Below are 21692 nucleotides of genomic sequence, written 5' to 3' on the forward strand. Positions count from 1 at the left end.
TTGTGAATTATGTAAGGCTCCTCCTGTTCCCCCTATTTAGTACTCCTAGCAACCATATCAAACCATCAATTTCCATACTAAAATGAATATCTGTAACTGCCATGCTCAGGCAGTGTATTCATCTAAATTTACATCCAGTCTTTAGTGCATTGCAATTTTTCTCCTTGTGAACAAACCTAATATATTAGCCATAAATTGTTAAATATTATCAGGGTCTGGGGTTGTTAGGTGGGGTGGGTTTTATAACACCCACTTCATAATAAACAGATCCTACTATAGTGTCTATTGTGACCTTGGACATGGGGTAGTCCTTGACATCCCCATGGATGCAACAAACACTCATATGTTTTTCCGGGATAAAGTCCCCAGCTATCAAGCTGGCATGCACCAGAGTGACCAGGCTACCAGAGTCCAACAACGCCTGGACAGAATGGCCATTCAACACAACTTGGCAGAGCTGTGGCCCAGTCTCTAGTTCCAATGCCGCAGCACACACAGGTCTGGCAAATAATGATCGACGCCTACCAGCGTCACAGTCCATTGGCTCAGAGGTGAATGGTCACTGGGCAGCAATATGTCCCCTCTCATGACATCGCCAACATTGTACCAGCCCTGGTTTCTCCAGCAGAGAGTCCCTTCTTGTGCTGTGGACCGCCTGAAAAACCCATCACGAGCTCTTTTCTCTCCGCCCTCAAGCTTTGAACTTTTACGAAAAATAATGAAACATGTATTTTAATTTCCAAGATGAAGTTTTCTAGGGTAATGGAAAAGTATTTTATCTGTGTATAATAGGATAAAATTTACTAATCCTATGTGAGATCGTGGCAGTCCAACCCCATGATACCTATGTTCAGCAGTATGAAGGGGTTTCTTCATTCCATTTAGTACCTGGATGTCTTTTTCTTCATCAAGACATAATGGCCTGCCCATAGGGTAGCTGTGCCTGCTACTGCACCTCTGGCCATTCATTCAGTTATGGTCATACATTCTATTTTTTTTATATTACTATTAATCATTAATTTATAGATTTTGCTTTTTATTTTTAAAAATGCCAATAGATACCATGTTGCCTTTTATCATGCTGTGCTCATTTATTGTATACAGAAGAACCAATCTAAATTGTGGCTAGTAGATTTAAACAAATTGTAAATATCATGAGTTTTGATATACTTTGACTTGACCACTCATCCTATAAGCAAGAATTATTTGTTACATGATTAATACAGTTAAAAAAGAATGATGTTAACTAAAGCCTGTATTTGCTTTAGATTACATTGAGTTGGCCATTGCTGTCATCTTATTTCACTTCACTGCTCAGATTACCTGTAACAAGAAAGAAGGATGTTTAATGCATTGTTCATTCTGTTTAGCCTTTGTACAATTAGCGTGAGTGCTATTTGCTACATACACTGAGGGGAATTTTCCTATGTCAGTATTGATCCGCTGTGTCCCGGACTGGAAGTGTGCCGAATTTAGTAAGTGATAAATTAGGGGTGCATCTTTGACTCATCCTAGGGCTGCATCATCCATAAGGCAAGGTGAGCTGCTCTATCTATCTATCTATCTATCTATCTATCTATCTATCTATCTATCTATCTATCTGTGTGCTTTATACAGTATACTGTTTGTATGTTGTGGTTTTTGTGTACAGTATAATTTGTGTCAGCACTTATTCTGCTCTTGTATATTTGACCACTGCACAGTACCACTTTTCTAGTCCTGTATACTGAGTGAAATTCTCAGTATCTGCTGTGATTCAGGGTAGGGTGCCTTTTCATTTTCTCCTCAGGCAGCAGGAAGGCTAGGCACAGCCCTGCATAAACTTAATCTACTTTACACCAGTTGCTTTTGTAAATTATAATTAAATCTGCTGGGCTGTGGGAAACCACATCTCTGCCCCTGAAATGCCCACCTTTTGGAAAAGTGGCATATGGGGCACAAAAAGACAAGGTGCAATTTTTACTACAATTTTCTGCCATAAAAAATGATAAATTCCCTCCACTGTCTTTAGGGAAAGGCAAAAAAATCTATGTTTTCTCTTAAAAACTTATGTAATGATTTGGGGGTCTGGTGTGAAGCAGAAAATACACCCTGTAAGAATGGTGCTATAGATATTATTACACATATACTTTACAGCAAGGGGATCAGGCATAAGCTTATGCATGCATAGCAACACATTGTGCTGCCTAAAATCACAGCATTGCTCCGCCTCCCTGACATACAATGAAAATGTGGTCCAAATATGACTTGCAAGTTACCACGACCACCACACGGTAGTTGCCAAAAATCACTAAGCCAAAGTCAACATATATTCCCTAGCCTTATAGTTATTTGCATGCTTTTTTATAGTGGCTATGTAAATCTAGCAAGGAAAAAAGGAACTGTGGTTAGGATCTTACTTTTTTCTTTGCAAATTCAATAAGTGTCTTCACCAATTTGGTGTCAGGATTCAGACACATTGGTCTTTTTCCATGCTTGAATTTAACACTATCAAGACAAACAAAAAAAAAAAGTTATAGCAGGAATTTTTTTTACCTGGATCACACTGGGATCCAGTGTAAGTCAGCTGAAGCTGCAGTTCTCTGAGGTGTAGGTGACGCGGCTAGACATGTTTGACTAGACATGTTTTCTTTATTGAGAACAACAGACATGTTAAGTTCCACAATATTTTTTTTTTTTGTCCCGCCATCTGTGGGGAGATCAGAACATACATTACAGTCATCAGCTTGTCTCGACAAAATTAGTGGGTGCGCCCAATGTTATTCTAATACAATGTTGTTCTGTACAGGCGAATTAAAACACTGAATGTGTTTTAGTTGCTTGAGTTAGCTTAAACCAAGTGTTAATACGTACACAACTTCCATCTTCTCACACTTGCCACTTGGTGCATACACTTCAAATCTGTTGATCTGCTTAAGATCCACATTATTTGCACCCTGTCCCTTGCACAAACAGCGTCTCTTCCCCACAAGGGACATGCCTATAAATAAAAGAAATGTTATGACTATTTATACAGGACTAATTCTGCCTTAACCCTTAAGTACTATCATGGTGTCTATTATACACCACTACCATAGACATATCATTAGGATAAAAACCATGATAGTATCTAAGGCTTAAGATGCTCTATATATAACAACTTCCCACAACCAATTCAGAATAAACAGTAGTTGGCTATAGCATCCAGAAATTACATCTTATTCTCTATACAGCAATGGCAAAATTTTAACTAGAGATAAACAGATGATCTCATTTGTCTTTATATAATAGTAGAATTTACGTCTATTAAGTTTTTATTTTCTTCATTTAAGTCCCTCAAACATATTTGTTAACAAGCAGATGCGGCTTAAGAAATAACTTCATGCAGCAAACTAGTGTCAAAATTTTAATGCATCCAACCAGTCAATAAACAGTGTAAAGTTGTTCAATAAAAATATTCACCGGCGCTTTCCAGGAACTGGACAGAAAGCAAACACGTTAGGGTATTTGCCCTAATGGCTGTCTGACTACCCTTAGTAAAATGCAGCAGCTAGGTACGATTATAGGGGACCTCTACATCACTACTTAAAAACCTGCAGAAATACAGAGGGAACAGACAAATGCAACATTTATATGTTCTCCTTCTGCCCAAAATACATCACCATAGATTTTTAGAATACAAAATATTTGTGCACAAATAACCTCCAATTTCAATGGTGCATTGAATAATACAGTATAATGCATCATTATTACATATACATGAAAAACATTTGCGATAATGTTACCATTCAGATATACAATATATTTTACCATTAAAATGTTAGTTACATTTTTTTTTTAATACACTTGTTTTTTATTTAAAAATACTTACTTTGCACGCATGTCTGAAGAAGGATCAGTGAGCAGAGGACAACAATGACTGATCTGTACATCGTGATGGATGAAAGCAGAAGTAGATATGAAAAAAAGGATTTCCCATAAGTTGCAGAGCAAAGAGGGATTTGTAACTAACAGTCCAGTGGCAGGATCCTATATAGATATCCTGCATTCACACCCACTTAATTCAGAAACCACCATGGGAAAATCCCATAGACTGATCTAACTGAATGGGACTTTCTTATATTAGCAACTTCTCATTTTTTTGAAAAGACACATGTTATCAGAAAAGGAGCTTCATCCATATAATATGGAGTAACATAAGAAAGACAGTGGAAAATGATTAACAAAGAATAATAATTGCCATTTACCAATATTTAATATTTACCAGGATGTCTACATTTATTATGCAGTTATGAGATGGGTAGAAATGCATATTATGTTCTCTTGTCTATTATAAAGGGATTTGATACTTGTATGGAGTAAGTGAATATACATATTGGTGCATGACAGAAATAATAATAATAATTCATGAAATACTGTTCAAGGTTACTACAATATTACTGATGGACTGATTTGTATCCACTGGAAGTAAACAGTGAATGACAGCAAGCAGAGATCTTGAAAACCATGAGGAATTGATACAGAGAGTATATTGGAAAATTGTATAACTTTTCAGTATATACACAATAACATTCATTTGCTGAGTCTGGACAAGCCATTTAAGGACCTGTATTAACTTCTGCTTTTGTTTTTGAAGGAAATATCATTTAACTATTGCAGAATAGTCACATCTGCTAATTGTATAGCTTCAATTGCCACATTTCTTACTAGTAAGTCTCAATACAACTTTACAACCATATCACAGAAGCATTTTTTCAGTTTATGGAGCATTAAGTAAACTGCTCTGAACACTGTATAATGGTCCAGCTGAGTTGTAATTCCCTCCCCTCCTGATAGTACTCGTCCATAGATGAGTACTAGGGGGGCATTCCTCACCAATCTCACAGTACAGCGCTATAGGCGCTGTTGTGCGGAAGGGCGTTCCTGACAGACTGTCAGAAATGCCCTACTGACGGTGAAGAGCTACGGTACTGGCACTGATAGCTCTTCACCCGGGGCACGGATTGTGAAAGCCGACAGCGCGCTGAATTCAATGCACTGTCTGCTTTCTAGCGGTATATAAAACTGCACGTGCCCCAGGTGGTGAAAGGTTCTCTTTAAAGGGATCCTATCACTCACACACAATTTTTTTTTTTTTTAGGTACCACGTCGGAATAGCCTTAAGAAAGGCTGTTTGTCTCCTACCTTTTGTCGTCTTCTCCATGCAACCGTTCGCCTACAATCCCGGGTTTCTCTCGCTCTGCAAATTAGCTCTCTCGCAGCACTGGGGGCGGGCCCCAGCGCTCAAACAGCACTGGGGGGCATCCCCAATGCTGCGAGAGAACTCTCTCCAGCGTCGCCTCCATCTTCGTCAGCAGCGTACTCTTCAGCCTCTTCTTCCGGTGATGGCTTGTAACTTCTAGGTCTTCGGCCTTGGGCAGAGCAGACTGCACATACCCACAGGCCACGAGAAAAATGGCCGCTTGCACAGTGTTGTAAGCGGCTATTTTCTCGCCCCCAGTGCTGCGAGAGAGGTAATTTGCATACCGAGAGAAACCGGGATTGTAGGCGCGGAGAAGACGATGAGGTAGGAGATGAATAGCCTTTCTTAAGGCTATTCCGATGTGGTACATAGAACAAATTGTGTGTGAGTGATAGGATCCCTTTAAGCCTCGTGTGCATTTTGGTCCATAATACAGTGCACAATAGAAACTAAATTGTACACCATATTACAATCAGTACTATTCTATATTGGGTAACACATATTGAACACATCTCTTATAGGGATGAACATGGTCAGAAATATGTAAGACACCTTTACATCTTGTGCTTTTTTATGTCACATTGCTGTATATTTCGGTTCTTTTTTACAAAGAGGCCTTGGTAATAATAAAAAAAAATGGTTCATGAGCATTTATTCCAGACATCTCCTTTCCTAATCTCCTTTGAAGGACTTGGCTCTTCCGTGCATTTTCTCAGAAGGCATCCATTTCCCGTAATATCTAACTTGTTATTCCCCAGCCACATAAAAACAGTGACTTGCATGTAAATGAAAAGTGAAATCATTTATGATGCCTTTTCTTCCACATTTTTTATGATGTGATAGAAGAACTTTCACAAAGTAAAAATATAGTAACAAGGTGTATTGTACTTTGACCTGCTATTTATTTACTGGACTTGGTGTCACAGCAGTCTAGGACAGTTAACTCATGATCTCTCTCTTATCAATCATAGTTTCATTTAGTCTCCCAGTATCCCATAACTGAGAGTCTTAGAGTCTCCTGAATTGAAAAGCGTTGGTAAATGCAGGAAGGTATGGCCCTAAGGAATGTTAAGATCTAAACACTAAACCACAGAATAGATTCATGTACCACATTACCAGTTCACTGTCTGTTTGGAGCGGGTTGTCACATGATCCACTACTCTGCCTCCTCCATCTGTAGAGAAGAGGACCCTCTCGCAGTCTTCTACCCTGAGAGGAGCTTGATAAGCCATGGAGTAGGGTGACTGAGCATTTCAAAGACAGTGTTTTATAAATGTGACTGTGCTCCTCCTCTTCTGCAGCTCCATTGGGAAGTTGAGAAAATGTGAAATACAGGTGTTTTCAAATCTAATCTCCTGTTCCTTGTGAGCCAAGTGTAAGATGAAATCCTGATCTTTCCAATTAAGCATCCTATCCTATCCAGCAATAGGGCAGGGAGGGCCACCAGGCAGCAGTCTTTGGGCAGGGAACCAGTGAGTCTTCTTGACTGCAATGGCTGTGGAGAAGGATAAGGAAAAAATATATATCATTGTACTGTATTAGCCAGGTGATATGAAATATAAAGATTGAGTCTTCAGTAGTTGATACCTTTTTAATGGATAACAAAAATGATGATAGATTGCAAGCTTGGAGATAGGTAGGTAACTATCAGGGACGTATTTAAAATTTCACTTTTATTGATATGTATTAAATGCTATACTTAGTACAAGACAACATAACAAAAATGTGGTATAAAATACCTCAAAATTCACAAAGGTAATGATTATGTGCAACCACTTAGCCTGTGGGGGAGTGGGACACACCGTCCTCCACAATCGTTTATTTACCCCACTAGTGTTACACTTCTTATCTTTGTTGTGGATAATGGGATCAAGAGCAGGGCTAGAAAAATGTGTGCTATAGCCGCCTTTGTTATCTATAGAATACTGACTGGCAAATAACTCCACTGTTATAGATTTTTCCTTCCCATAAGCTGGAGCTACAGTTAATAATTCATTTTGTTAAAACACTGAAGCTCTCTGCTGTGCATTAAAATGCCTACAAAAGAGGACTTGTTAGCAGGCTGGTATACAGAGTAACCGGATAGTAACACCTATCTAAGGCTAAAGTAGTTATCCGGGTAGAGCTGCTCTGCTGCTGATAAATCACATGCAGCTCAGACAGCTCAATTCCCCTTGCCTGCTTTAGGGCTAAAACAATAGCCGAGATTATCTTAATCTTTGCCTGAAGCAGCGTTTCAACATACTAACACTCTCCCTGTCAGCATGAATCATCAGAGGCTTTTGTTGTGCACAGGAGATTAACTGACCACTATCTAAATCAAATTAGCGTCTTATGATATGACTCCCGTTTCCCCCATGGCATTGATGTTTAGCCATAGGGGGGCACGAGAAAATGCTGAGTTTAAATGTGCAAAGCCACACCCCCTAGCAGACGCTATAACTGTCATGACCTGATTGTTTGTTGGTGTGCTGTTCTGTCGGGGATTTGATCCGGGCTTCTGTGATCGGCTGCTGGGTTCCCTGCCATGGAGCCATCAGTGTGCACATAGTGTTCTGGACTTCTGAACACACTTGAGGTTATACGAGTCTAACCTCAGGTGTTATGGGTCGCCATCATCCTATGGGAGGATCTGGGGGCCTTTATTAGGAAGAGGGCTGGCTCCACCAGTTGCCGGTTTTTGTGGTCCCAACCTAGAATTCTTGGCTTTAGGAGGAAGAGGAGTGATTTGCTTGTGCTTACTGACTAAAAAGGAGTTTGAGTGTTGTTTGTGTGTGAGTTGGTTTTTCCCTCCAAACTTCTATTCTGCCCTTCCCTTCATGTCTGTTTGCTTGGCACTATCCGGTTGTTTGAGGTGGGTTCCAGTTTATTTTTCCCCAGTCTCGTGTTTGCCCTTTCCTCACCTCTCCACTGTCCCTCTCCTCATTCCTCTTGTTTTGTACTCTGTTGTGCTGCATGTCAGTTGTCCAGCACCTCCCGTCCGGTTTGTTTGTCTGCAGCTGCACCTTTATTTCTGTAGGGGTCACCACCCTAGAATCCCCAGTCCCTAGCTTTCTTGCAGCTCTTGCCCTGTCTGTCTGTCAGGTCTTCGTGCTAGAGAGCCAGGAGTCGTCGGGGCCAAGGTTAGCTTGGAGACAGCTGACCACCACCCGTAGGCCACCGTAGTGCCAGGGATAGTCTCCTTCCCCTGTCTCCTTAGTGGTGCTATCTGCAGCCTAGAATCTGTGTCTGGACTCTGACACGAACGTGACAATAACCAATCAGCGTGTGCAAACCAGACCAATAGTTCTGACGGCCGGCATGCGACGTTGTGTCTTTACTGCACATGTGCAGGCGAGCACCACTCAGAAGCCGGAGGTGTGTCCTTACTCAATACGGCCGACTCCGCCCCGAGCTCCCTGCACATTCAATGACATCAGCTAGATGAGAACTGCCAGAAAGACCATTCATAATAACTCCCCAACTCCGCCCCCCTGCAGTTCAAATACACAATTGTTACAAAGGAAATGTCTATACAGGTGAGTATATGACCTGATGAATATATAAAACACCATGACTATATGACAGAACACTGGGATCCCCTTCCAGAGGGGGACTCACTCAGCACAACATCCTGGTACCAGCTACATGGGGATACTGCACAGGGAAAACAGATGACTACACCTCATGCATAACCCCTATCAAGAACTATATTTCTTGATAGGGGTTATGCATGAGGTGTAGTCATCTGTTTTCCCTGTGCAGTATCCCCATGTAGCTGGTACCAGGATGTTGTGCTGAGTGAGTCCCCCTCTGGGAGGGGATCCCAGTGTTCTGTCATATAGTCATGGTGTTTTATATATTCATCAGATCATATACTCACCTGTATAGACATTTCCTTTGTAACAATTGTGTATTTGAACTGCAGGGGGGCGGAGTTGGGGAGTTATTATGAATGGTCTTTCTGGCAGTTCTCATCTAGCTGATGTCATTGAATGTGCAGGGAGCTCGGGGTGGAGTCGGCCGTATTGAGTAAGGACACACCTCCGGCTTCTGAGTGGTGCTCGCCTGCACATGTGCAGTAAAGACACAACGTCGCATGCTGGCCGTCAGAACTATGGGTCTGGTTTGCACATGCTGATTGGTTATAGCGTCTGCTAGGGGGTGTTGCTTTGCACATTTAAACTCAGCATTTTCTCGCGCCCCCCTATGGCTAAACATCAATGCCATGGGGGAAACGGGAGTCATATCATAAGACGCTAATGTGATTTAGATAGTGGTCAGTTAATCTCCTGTGCACAACAAAAGCCTCTGATGATTCATGCTGACAGGGAGAGTGTTAGTATGTTGAAACGCCACTTCAGGCAAAGATTAAGATAATCTCGGCTATTGTTTTAGCCCTAAAGCAGGCAAGGGGAATTGAGCTGTCTGAGCTGCCTGTGATTTATCAGCAGCAGAGCAGCTCTACCCGGATAACTACTTTAGCCTTAGATAGGTGTTACTATCCGGTTACTCTGTATACCAGCCTGCTAACAAGTCCTCTTTTGTAGGCATTTTAATGCACAGCAGAGAGCTTCAGTGTTTTAACAAAATGAATTATTAACTGTAGCTCCAGCTTATGGGAAGGAAAAATCTATAGCAGTGGAGTTATTTGCCAGCCAGTACTCTATAGATAACAAAGGCGGCTATAGCACACGTTTTTCTAGCCCTGCTCTTGATCCCATTATCCACAACAAAGATAAGAAGTGTAACACTAGTGGGGTAAATAAACGATTGTGGAGGACGGTGTGTCCCACTCCCCCACAGGCTAGGTGGTTGCACATAATCATTACCTTTGTGAATTTTGGGGTATTTTATACCACATTTTTGTTATGTTGTCTTGTACTAAGTATAGCTTTTAATACATATCAATAAAAGTGAAATTTTAAATACGTCCCTGATAGTTACCTACCTATCTCCAATTTTTGTTTATTAACTAGCATTGGTTATCTCTACTTTAATTTTTGAATTAGATTGCAAGCTTTCAAGACTACTAGGTCTTTTCATCAGGCATGGTATGACACAATATCTGAAGGCATGCATACTCATACACAAAATGAGGCACATGAATCAAGTGACGGGATGGAAAGCAGTACACACAAATAAATAAGTTGAGAAAACAGCAAATTATCAGTTCAATGGATAGCTGGTTAATTTGTTAAACAGAGAGGACGAAATCATGTTGCACAAATATGAAGCTGGCTGATGAAGATCAGGTCTGCAATAAGGCCTGGTTCACATTTGTGTTCGGAATTTGGTTCGGGGAGTCCGTATGGGGACACCTGAACAGAATACCGAACGCATTGACAAACGGTGAGCATATGAAAGCACACTAACTCCATAGACTATACTGGGGTCTGTGTGTTTTCTGCGCTGTGTCCGCATGGAACATGCGGAGAGAAAAGTACTTCATGAACTACTTTCCTCTCCGCATGACTCGTGCGGACAGTGCATGGAAAACACATGAACCCCTTAATTAGCCTATGGGGTCCGTATGCTTTCATATGCACACTGCTTGTCAATGCATTCAATATTCCGTTCAGAGGGTCCCCATTCGGACTACCCAAACATAATGCTGAATGAAAGAAACAGTCTGAGTTTGGTACACAGGTTAAGGCAATAGTTGTATTGTGAGGCAGGTGTAATAGTCATGTAACAATCCACGTTCTGTACACAGGTAAGGCAATAGTTGTACTGTGAGGCAGGAGTAATAGTCATGTAACAATCCACGTTCTGTACACAGGTTAAGGCAATAGTTGTATTGTGAGGCAGGAGTAATAGTCATGTAACAATCCACGTTCTGTACACAGGTTAAGGCAATAGTTGTATTGTGAGGCAGGAGTAATAGTCATGTAACAATCCACGTTCTGTACACAGGTACGGCAGTAGTTGTAATGTGAGGCAGAAGCAGTAGTCAAGTATCAATCAAAGTTCAGTATATGAGTAAGGCAATAGTTATAGCAGGAACAGTAGCTAGACTAAAGACAGGGAAGTGGTGAAGCTTGGCTTAAATAGGAAGTCCAAGGGTCCAGCTAATCAGGCAATCAAGGCAAGGTTACTTGTCACAAGAATCTAGGATCAGAAAATTATCTTAATTTTCCTGTAGCTCAGTATCCCAATGAGATGAGCTACTGTCTACAACACAGGAGGCTCTGGGTTCAAATCCTGAAACCCACAACCTGGCCCCTGAATAGAGTCAGTATTTCTTCAAGCATGTTGGAACTGAGGTCAATGGTTCTATGCACCCTGTCAAATGCCTTCTCAGCAACTGTTAATAATAAGCAAAAGGGGTACCAGATGCAATTTGGATTAGTGAGATAGATATGATAGTGTTATCTCAAGCCCTGATTCCCAGGATAAAGCCCAACTGCTCCTGATAATTCTCTGGAATATGAAGTTGAAGTCAAAGTGCCAGTATCTTGGTGTAAAATTTTATGTCTATATTAATTGACGAAATTGTCCTGAAGTTTCCGCATGTCATCGGTTCCCTACCCAGCTTGGGAGGCACTGAACTATAGGCCTGAAGTGATTAAGAGGAACAGGGATAATCATATGAGACGGCATTAAATGCATAGAGAACATAAGGTTTAAGTGCCTCTGCAAAGATCTTCTAAAATGCAGGCGTAAAGCCATCTGGCCCTGGGCTTTTCCCAGATTTAAGTTCCCTGATAGCATAAATGATCTCAGTATCAGTAAAGTCTTGTTCCAGTTCAATAGGAGTGTTATAGTTGAGCAGGCCTGGGGTATTATCCCGCAAATAATCCTCTATGTGGACCACAGAGTGTAGGGGGAGTGGGCAGCGTCTGAAGGAATGTTATATAATACCTGTGTGCCAGTAAACAAGATCATGCTAAAAATTTGCCCCCAAGCTGCTCGAGGGTTGATTGCCCATGCCAACCAAGCATCACATTTGTCACTGTACTCGAGGTATCACCTTTTCCCTTAGATCTCTGGACCTGGAGAGAGAAAATATTGTGACAAAGGAAAGAAATTTCAGCTTTTAAATGTGAATGGGAGTCCTCCCAAATTACCAGGGTAGTGAGTAAGTCTTTCAGTCTTAGAGAATGCTACCTTTTCAGGTTAGCCCCATAAGAGTTGAATATGCCTTGTAATATACATTTAAGAGCTTCCCATTGAATAGGGGTGCTCATGTTGTCGGTCAAGTTATAAAGTGCAAACGAATGAATAGCCAAAGAAATCTCAGCCAGGCTGGGTTGTCCGCTATTTGGGTAGAATGTTCTTCGATACCCATTCTGTGAGAGTCAAGCATAGTCACATCTGTCAGTTGTGCAACTTAACTTGCACCTGGCCAAGCTGCTGGTGGTATAGGCACTGCCATACCACTTAATGGACCCCTCTGCATGTCAACAACCAATGGCATGTGCTCAACTTCCATGGAGGATACCTAGCCGCCATTAGTTCTCTAGGAAAGCTGTCCCTGTTTTATATCACCATGTGTGTGAGAACTTGGGACTTTCCTTGGATAAGTTGTCTGGGGCAAGGTGCACACCACTGTTGACACATAGAGCAGCATTTATTGGCAAGGTCAATACATGGCTTTCATGGCATACTGGGTATATTGTCTTGAGCAGCAGCGGACAACATCCAGAAAGGCAGCAAGACCAGGTCCTATTCTTAACCTGACTGTGCAGGCCCATGCAGGGCTCATCCACCTCCTCTGGATCCTCCTCTTTGGACTGTTTACTTTCACCAGGATAAGCCATCGCTTTCACTCCTCTTCCTGCTCCTGCCCCCTTGTTTCTTAGGTGTAAGGTGAAGATGCTATGCAGTTCTGCTAATAATAAACCTGGAGGAGGATGAGTGAAGGTCATTATGGTATGGTTGAGGAACTGGAACTCCTAGACTGGAAGAGGAGGAAGACTCCCTTGGATGCAGAGTGGGACCTTGAGATGTCACAGTCACAGTTAGAGGAGGGAGCTAACCCTTATCTGTTCAAGAAGAAGAAGATGATGAGGCTGACCAAAATGGCCAAGAACACCAATCATGTGTTAAATAACAATGGTACTGCACACTCCGGTGTAGAAATGGAGGTGCAAGCAAAAATAGGGTCTGTCGACATCCAAAAAGAAAATTCTGCTGCACAATCTAATTTTGCAGTTAAACACAAAGTCTTTTATTGTAGATACAACACAAATTGATGCAACATGGACATAAAGGCCTATATGTGCAATAAAAACTAATAACTAATGCCATGGGAGCACTTTGCATTTCCTACATAGATCCGGCATGAGTAAGGTCGGACGACCGAAATGTCCCATTACCAATTGATCTATCTTTCTACTTTGCACATATATGCCTTTATGTCCATGGCAAATCAATTTTTGTTGTATCTACAATAAAAGACTTTGTGTTTCACTGCAAAATTAGAGTGTGCAGCAGAATTTTCTTTTTGGAAGAACACCAATCATGGCAGGCCCCTGAGTCTTTGCATACGATATCAAGCTGTATACTCTGCTGCTTACACAGCGACAAGCTTATTATTAGTATCAAGCAAACGGATGAGTAGAGATGAGCAAGTAGTGAAATATTCAATATTCGATTCGATAGTCAATATTTGACTATTCGATCGAATATCTAATCCCATTACAGTCTATGGAAAAAAAATGCTCATTTCAGGGAAACCAAAATTCGACCAATTGGAGTCACCAAGTCCGCAATGACACCTCAGGAAATGATGCCAACACCTCTGGAATGTAACTGGGACAGCAGGGGAAGCATGCCTGGGGGCATCAAACACGTCCAAGTCCAGGATTATCCCACTATCACAGCCTATCAACTAGACACTCCAAACTCAATATAACCTCTATGGAAAGTGGAAAAATACTTGTAATCATTCTTTCCTCTACATTAGTATGGACAGAAAGACAAATTTTAAGCTAAAGAAACCTTAGCATGCACCCCTTTTAATCCCGTTGCCCATGACAGCTACAGATGTATACTTATATAACTGGAGATGGGCAAGGTATATAGCGCCCAAATACCTGTGTATGTTAGAAGTATATACTGAGCTCAAAACAGGTATATAACAGGAGATGGGCAAGGTATATAGAGCCCAAAATCCTCTGTATGTTAGAAGTATATACTGAGCTCAAAACATGTATATAACTGGAGATGGGCAAGGTATACAGAGCCCAAAATCCCCTGTATGTTAGAAGTATATACTAAGCTCAAAACAGGCACATAACAGGAGATGGGCAAGGTATATAGAGCCCAAAATCCTCTGTACATTAGAGGTATAAAAGCGTACTGTATAGCAAGTATCTAGCTTACAAGTATAGCGCAGGAGATGGGAAAGGTAGATTGGGGGAAAAGGTGGTACATAATTGGAGCCCTAACAAAGGCTTTTGGGAAAATTAGTTGCAAAAAGATGTATATACACATGGTATATATACAATCTTCAAGCAGTGGTAGATCTAAGTTTAGTTCTTATAAGAGCTATTGGTGTAAGATTCCTGCCTAAATAATTGTAATTCTTAGCTAACCCTGGCATAACATCTATCCCTGTCTACTTCACAGTCACATCTGACCCGTCTGAAAACCACTATTCTTATGGATTCGAGGTTACCTGATTTAGCCAGCCAATGACTGTACACATTTTTTTTTCCAATGCCTACGTTGTCCTACTTCCTGTCCCACCTCCCCTGCAAAGTTATTGGTGTAAAAAAAGCACCAGGGAAGGTGGGAGGGTCATCAAATTTTTACTGCTTTTACTGCGTGGTATTCGACTGATTTCGAATATTTTGAATACCGTAAAATTTGATTGAATCCCTACTCAGGGCTCGTTCACATCAGCGTTGTGAACTCCGTACTGCAGGTTTCCGTTTCGTGCCTAAAACAGAGGCAGGAGACGGAAACCTGCAGGAGTCTCTCTCACCCATTCATTTGAATGGGTGAGAGAGATGTCCGGCCGTGAGTGGCGGTGAGCGTTTTATGCTCTCCGCCGCGAAACCGGGTTTTATAATCCGGACACAGAGTCGGACATGCAGTACTCTGTGTCTGGATAAAAAAATCCGATTTCGCGGCGGAGAGCATAAAACGCTCACCGCCGCTCATGGCCGGACCCGGTCTGAGCTTTCCGACTTCTGGCATGAAGAAGACGGAAAGCTCAGAACGGACAGGTGAACGCTAGTGTGAACCTAGCGTCAATCGAATACTATTCGATACTATATCTCTACGGATGAGTATTGGATTGCAGTGCACTTAGACACTTGCTATAAAGACCAAAAAACCTTCATCAGGGATTCTGCCTCTTCGTCTATGCATAAAATTCCCTCCCCTCTAATATGGTTTAATACATTCAAGACCACAAATTGTAGTAGTGGTCAAATAATGGGAAATATCCTGAAATACAGGTGGATATTATTGGAGAATGTATAGAATTTAGTTTAACACGTAACGCCTTCACCTGTAATAATTCATAGGGATACACGGTGGCTTAGTGGTTAGCACTGCAGCTTTGTGTCATCTGAGTACTGGGTTTGAATCCTGCTATGGACTACATCTGCAATGAGTTTGTACGTTCTCCCTTTGTTTGTATTTCTTCCCATACTCCAAAGAAGTACTGATATGGGGCTCACAATCTATATAATAAAAAATAACTTTATATATAGGCATGGGTGGGCCAACGATTCAAGGAAGGGAATAGAAAATAATCTCCTATAGTTCCCTGGCTTCTACCCATGCATGTAATGTAGAGCTTTCGAGAAACAAATGCTAGAAAAATGACTACGATAATGACTAAGACTTTGGATAGCAGGGGAGATATAGAATATACAATAAAAGATTATATTAATTGTTTCACTAAAGCTGCGTACACATGGGGTTTTATTTTGGACTGGATTTTGACGCGGAGGTCAATTCAGAATCCAGTCCAAAAATGCATACAGTGGACCGGCATGGAGTCACGGCATTCCGCTCCAGATTAGGCCCAAATGAATGGGCCTAGTTGGGAGGGCGTGTTTGCGCTGTGGACTCTGCGGCGGATTCTGCCGCAAGAAAGGGCATGTCGCTTCTTTTTTTCCGCTCGCAGAAAAAGAAACCCATTGAATACAAAGGGAGGTGGTTTTTTGAGCCGGATTTTGATGCGAATTCCGCATCAAAATCCAGCCCGAAAAACCCCGTGTGAACCCGGCTTAAGGGTGCCATTTATTGTATTAGATGCTTACAGATACAAATTTGTCTCCCAAATAACAATAAGCCCCTGTAGCACTTACAAGCTATCAAGATGGACTAATTTTTCTACAAAACCATTGCTTTTTGCAATGTAGCCTCCATGTGTGTCTAAAAAAAAACACATGCACACATATTTCCCTAATAAATGTGTAATTTTTGGGGCATTTTAAATGTTAAAGGAGTAAACGTCAGTATCAGTGCAGTGTATGGTTAAACTCGGAGTTTGTATTATCTGCATACCATTTGTTTTTCCATAGACATAAGAATTACATTTGCTTGTGATCCCCGTAGATCACCGATACTGATGTACTCCCATGCTGCTCACTCACTGTACAAAATGTATCAGTGAGTGTACAGTAGGTACTGCAACAATCCTGCATAGACTTCATAGATATCAGTATTTTTTGAAAGTGGAGTAAAAAAACAACTTAGAATAAAGGCAAAGTAAAATAAATAATTGGATCTTTATTAAACTCTTCAATTTGAAAATAAGGTAAATAAACACATTTTTTTTCTTCACAATATAACTCAAAAATGTATTTACATATTATTGAAACATATTACAGATATACATGTTACTCATGTTATATTTCTATCATCTATCTATCTATCTATCTATTGTCTATCTATCTATCTACAGTATTTATACATATGTATATAAATATAACTTAAGACAATTCCTATTTGAGAAATCAATATTTACAAATCATGAAAAAGGAAACAAATCATTACTCAATAACAAAACATAAAATCAGAATTATTATTTATAATGATCAATGACAGCTATCCATATGTCCATAGGATCTTCCATACATGCCCATGTTTACTGGTGGTGAATCACTTCAATGTGCTTGACTCGTCTAAAGAAATTAACATATCAGTTAGAATGATAGATAGATAGATAGATAGATAGATAGATAGATAGATAGGAGATAGATAGATAGATAGGAGATAGATAGACAGACAGATAGATAGATAGATAGATAGATAGATAGATAGATAGATAGATAGAGATAGATGATAGATAGGAGATAGATAGACAGACAGACAGACAGACAGACAGATAGATAGATAGATAGAGATAGACGATAGATAGATAGATAGATAGATAGATAGATAGATAGATAGATAGATAGGTAGATAGATAGATATGAAATGAACACCTACTGATTTTTTCTTCCCAAAAGAGCTTTTACTTCTTTTAGGGCAGGGCTGACACATATTGGAACACTCCGATTTTTTAAAGTGGCACTGTGGAAAGTATAGAGAAAGCAATTTTTTTTAGTATATAGTTTCCTACATACATTTTCTGTTAACGGTAATGTTCCATTCATTTCAGGTTTCTGCTGTCTGTTGATCAGATCCTTTTAAAGCTAAGTCCTCACGTTGCAGAAATACTATTTTTATTCTTACAGACTTTGTTGTGGTTTTTTGAACCAAAGCCAAGAATGGCTACAAATGGAAAGGGAAATGTATAGGAAGCTCTTATATTTCTACCTTTTGCTCAATCCACTCCTGGCTTTGGCTCAAAAAAACTGCAACAAAATCTGCAACAAAAAATCTGCAGTTCTTCAATATGGGGCTTTAGCACAATTGATTTTTTTAGTAGTATAAATGGATACAAATATCCATTTTGCCTCATATCACTTGGTCTATTGGCGGCCTTTTGGCCTCTTTTGGTTATGCTCCCCTAGACCACTGCTGAGACCTGTGTTTGGCCTTTAGGGTCAAGTGTGTTGCGCTGACCTCACAATGCTAAGTCCTGGAGATATGATGTCGGTGCACCCCATGTGTGGGCTATCACTGGATTCCCAGTAAAGGTGAGTATAGCTGTTTTTTCAGCTAGCAGAAACATTAAGCCTCTTGCTAAATCTTCAGGCAGATTCTGGCTGATACCTCCCAATGAGGTTAATTGGAGGTGGAAAAATACTGCCTGGAAGGTGTACAATTTCATCCACTCCGGGATCCACAGTATAATTTGTTTCGAAATCTGGTAAAGCAGAAAAAATCAGTTTCAAATACCTGAAACTGAATTTTCAGCTGGAACAAATTCCTGAAGCTCAAATTTTCAGCTAGCAAAAATTCACCTAAGTGAACATACCATAACAGTGTTTCAGATGTAAAAGGAAAATGTTTGCAAACAGATGCAATCTGTTTGCAGTCGTTATACAGTACATTGACTCTAATGTTTAAAAAAAAATTGATCAAATGGAGTCAAAAAGCAGTTTTTTTTAACATTATAGTCTATATGTCTACTGACAGATACAATTTTTTAGCCATTTTGTTTATACAAATGTACGTGACAGACACAGTGCATTAACATAATGTTACTTTACAGCATAGTCTCAAGTCAACCTCCTTACACAAACAGTGACCTAAGTCCAGGCAGCATTAAGAGGATTATATGTCAACTTACATGTATTCAACATTTTCGCACGTAGAGCTTCTGGGGTAAATCTCCAGCTTTTCCATTGCCTTTATGTTTAGTTTGTTAGAAACTTTAGTGCACAAACAGCGATTTCCTCAAGCCACTGCAGCTCCTGAGAGAGAAACAATGATCAATGAACATCTAGATATTGTGAAGTAGTAGAATAGAATAATTTAATGTCATATAACTGTACCTTGTATTAGAGTGGCAGACAGCAGCACAACACATATGGCAACAATTTTGCAGTCCATAATGATCTAATGAAGTATCTTCCGCGCTGCAAGTTGTTAACACATAACGCAGGGAGTAAGGGCTGACTGTATAGTATATATAGATCTGTAATGCATTGCGTCACCAAAAATGGGAAATCCCGAAAACCTCAATTTCCTTTAAATAATGTGAACTTAGAAAAAGATGCAAGTAAAATCATGGCTTTCATGCACCTAAATTAATTTCAATCCTTATGAATGTTATATCCTTATTTCAGTTACACTTCCCCTAATATATGCAGTGTGAACAAAACACAATTTTGTTCACACTACATATATTAGGACATATACAAACACATATACAAACAAGCATGTATAGTGCATGGTAGTACACATACATAAAACACACTATACATTCATGCATGCACACGTTGCCTTTACATATACACACATTCACGTGCAAATCTACTATATATGCACACACATATTACCATATTACTAACATACACTTGTAAATGCACATTTTGTACAGATTTCATATTATATATTTTTGAAAAAGTGATCTTTTTTAATGATTATTTTAACCAATAATTAATAGAGATGAGCGAACAGTGAAATATTCGATATTCGAATAGCCCCTCAATATTCTACTATTCGAACGAATATCGAATCCCATTATAGTCTATGGGGAAAAAAGCTTTGTTTAAGGGGAAACCACTATTTGACTCAGGAGGGTCACTAAGTCCACTATGACACCTCAGCTGACAACACCTCTGGAATGCAACTGGGACAGCAGGGGAAGCATGCCTGGGGGCATCTAACATGCCCAAGTCCCTGTTTTACACCTCTAATAAAGCGGGAGCTGACTTTTTCCCATAGGAATGCATTGACCAGCTCTGTACAGAGCACAGCTCTGAGTCCATTGGATGGGGTCATATCTTATGTTGTGAAAGTGCAGGGAAAGTGTCTTATGTGTAGAAGAGTAGCATGTGACCCACAGCTCTGAGATGTAGCAGAGCTGTGTGCTCAACTCTGCTACAGCTGAGATCGTACCACAATGGAGACTGCTGGGGACCGATCTTAGACTCAGCTTCCTCACAGACGAGCCTCTGGCAGAACCAGCATTAATTGGCCGAATGCTGTACATTCGGCCATTCAACGCTGGCCAATGCATTCCTATGAGAAAAAGTCAGCTCCCGCATAACGCAAGCTGCCAGGGTTCCGACTAGCATATAATGGGCTGCCACGAGATATGCTTGCAGGTGAAGTTTGAAAGTGATGAGACCATGCCAGCCCAAGCTAAATGCGAGAGTAAGTTCAATGCAAACACATCGTGACAGTACTCCATATGCTACCGGTAGTCAGGATCGCTGGCAGCTTGCGTTATGCGGGAGCTGACTTTTTCCCATAGGAATGCATTGACCGGCCTCTTGCATGTATCTCGGACTTTCAAGGTCACAGCACTTGGAAGTCAAGGTATATAGAGCTGTTTGAGTAAGATTCCTACCTAAATAAAGCTAATTCCTAGCTAACCCTGCCAGTACATCTATCCCTGTCTAGTTCACAGTTGCATATGAACCGAATCTGCAATTCCACTATTCGTATAAAGTGTAAGTCACCTGATTTCAGCAGCCAATTACTTTTTCCGATTTTTTTTTTCTATGCCTACGTTGTCGTACTTCCTATCCCACCTCCCCTGCATAGTTATTGGTGCAAAAAAAGCGCCAGGGAGGGTGGGAGGGGAAACAAACTTTTACTGCGTTTGCAGCATGGTATTCTATTGGAATCGAATATCTCGAACAGCCTGATATTCGATCGAATGCTGTTCCCTTATCTCTAATAATTAACTTTACCTTTTCATTTTTTTTTTATTATTTTTTTTTTCTAAACATATTGGGGAAGATTTATAGAAAAACTTAGTTTTAGTTTTATTTGGGCCAATTTTTTTTTTTTTTTGTCTCAGAGACCCTTTGCTTAGTGTTAAGAGATTTTTTTTTTTTTTTTTCCAGGATCGTATTTTTCAGTAGCTAAAGTATATATATTTTACAAGGGCATCTCAATAAATCAGAATATCTTTAAAAGTTACTATATTTCAGCTCCTAGATTTTATAGCTTCCTTATGCACAGAGTGATCTATTTCATGTGTTCTTTTCTTTGAACATTGATGATTATAGCTTACAACAAATAAAACCAAACACCAAATTTATCTAAATTAGAATATTGTGAAAAGTTCAATATTTTAGACTCATGATGTCACACTCTAATCAGCTAATAAACTCAAAACACCAGCCAAGATTTCCTAAGCCTTTAAACGATTCCTCAGTCTAGTTAAGTAGCCTATATAATCATGGGGAAGATTGCTGACTTGACAGTTGTCCAGAAGACAATTGACACCATACAACAGGAGGGTAAGCCACAAACGGTCATTTCTAAAGAAACTGTCTGTTCACAGAGTGCTGTATTCAAGCATATTAATGGAAAGTTGAGTGAAAGGAAAAAGTGTGGTTGGAAAAGGTACCACAGATAACAGGGGTAACTGCAGCCTTATAAGTATTGTCAAGAAAAGGCCATTCAAGAATTTGAGAGATTCACAAAGAGTGGAATGTGGCTGAAGTTGGTGAAT

At 40.3% G+C, this 21692-nt stretch overlaps 1 protein-coding gene across 1 annotated transcript; it reads right to left on the bottom strand.

The window, feature by feature from the left end:
* Positions 1–1080: 1080 nt before the first annotated feature.
* LOC142195328 (C-X-C motif chemokine 11-like) lies at positions 1081–3959 on the bottom strand. The gene is made up of 4 exons (XM_075265005.1): positions 3851–3959; positions 2854–2980; positions 2400–2487; positions 1081–1323 (listed from the first exon to the last, which is right to left on the bottom strand). The coding sequence occupies exons 1-4, from the start codon at positions 3909–3911 to the stop codon at positions 1315–1317; spliced, it is 285 nt and encodes a 94-aa protein (XP_075121106.1). The 5' UTR covers positions 3912–3959; the 3' UTR covers positions 1081–1314.
* Positions 3960–21692: the final 17733 nt, after the last annotated feature.

Source organism: Leptodactylus fuscus, chromosome 1 (assembly GCF_031893055.1).
Source record: "Leptodactylus fuscus isolate aLepFus1 chromosome 1, aLepFus1.hap2, whole genome shotgun sequence".
NCBI classification, from domain to species: domain Eukaryota; kingdom Metazoa; phylum Chordata; class Amphibia; order Anura; family Leptodactylidae; genus Leptodactylus; species Leptodactylus fuscus.

Coding starts and splice junctions, on each gene's coding strand:
- LOC142195328 (XM_075265005.1), bottom strand. CDS start 3,911: ATGTACAGATCAGTCATTGTTGTCCTCTGCTCACTGATCCTTCTTCAG. Junction 2,981..3,850: donor TCTTCAGACATGCGTGCAAA/GTAAGTATTTTT, acceptor TTTTATTTATAG/GCATGTCCCTTGTGGGGAAG. Junction 2,488..2,853: donor TGTGAGAAGATGGAAGTTGT/GTACGTATTAAC, acceptor TTGTCTTGATAG/TGTTAAATTCAAGCATGGAA.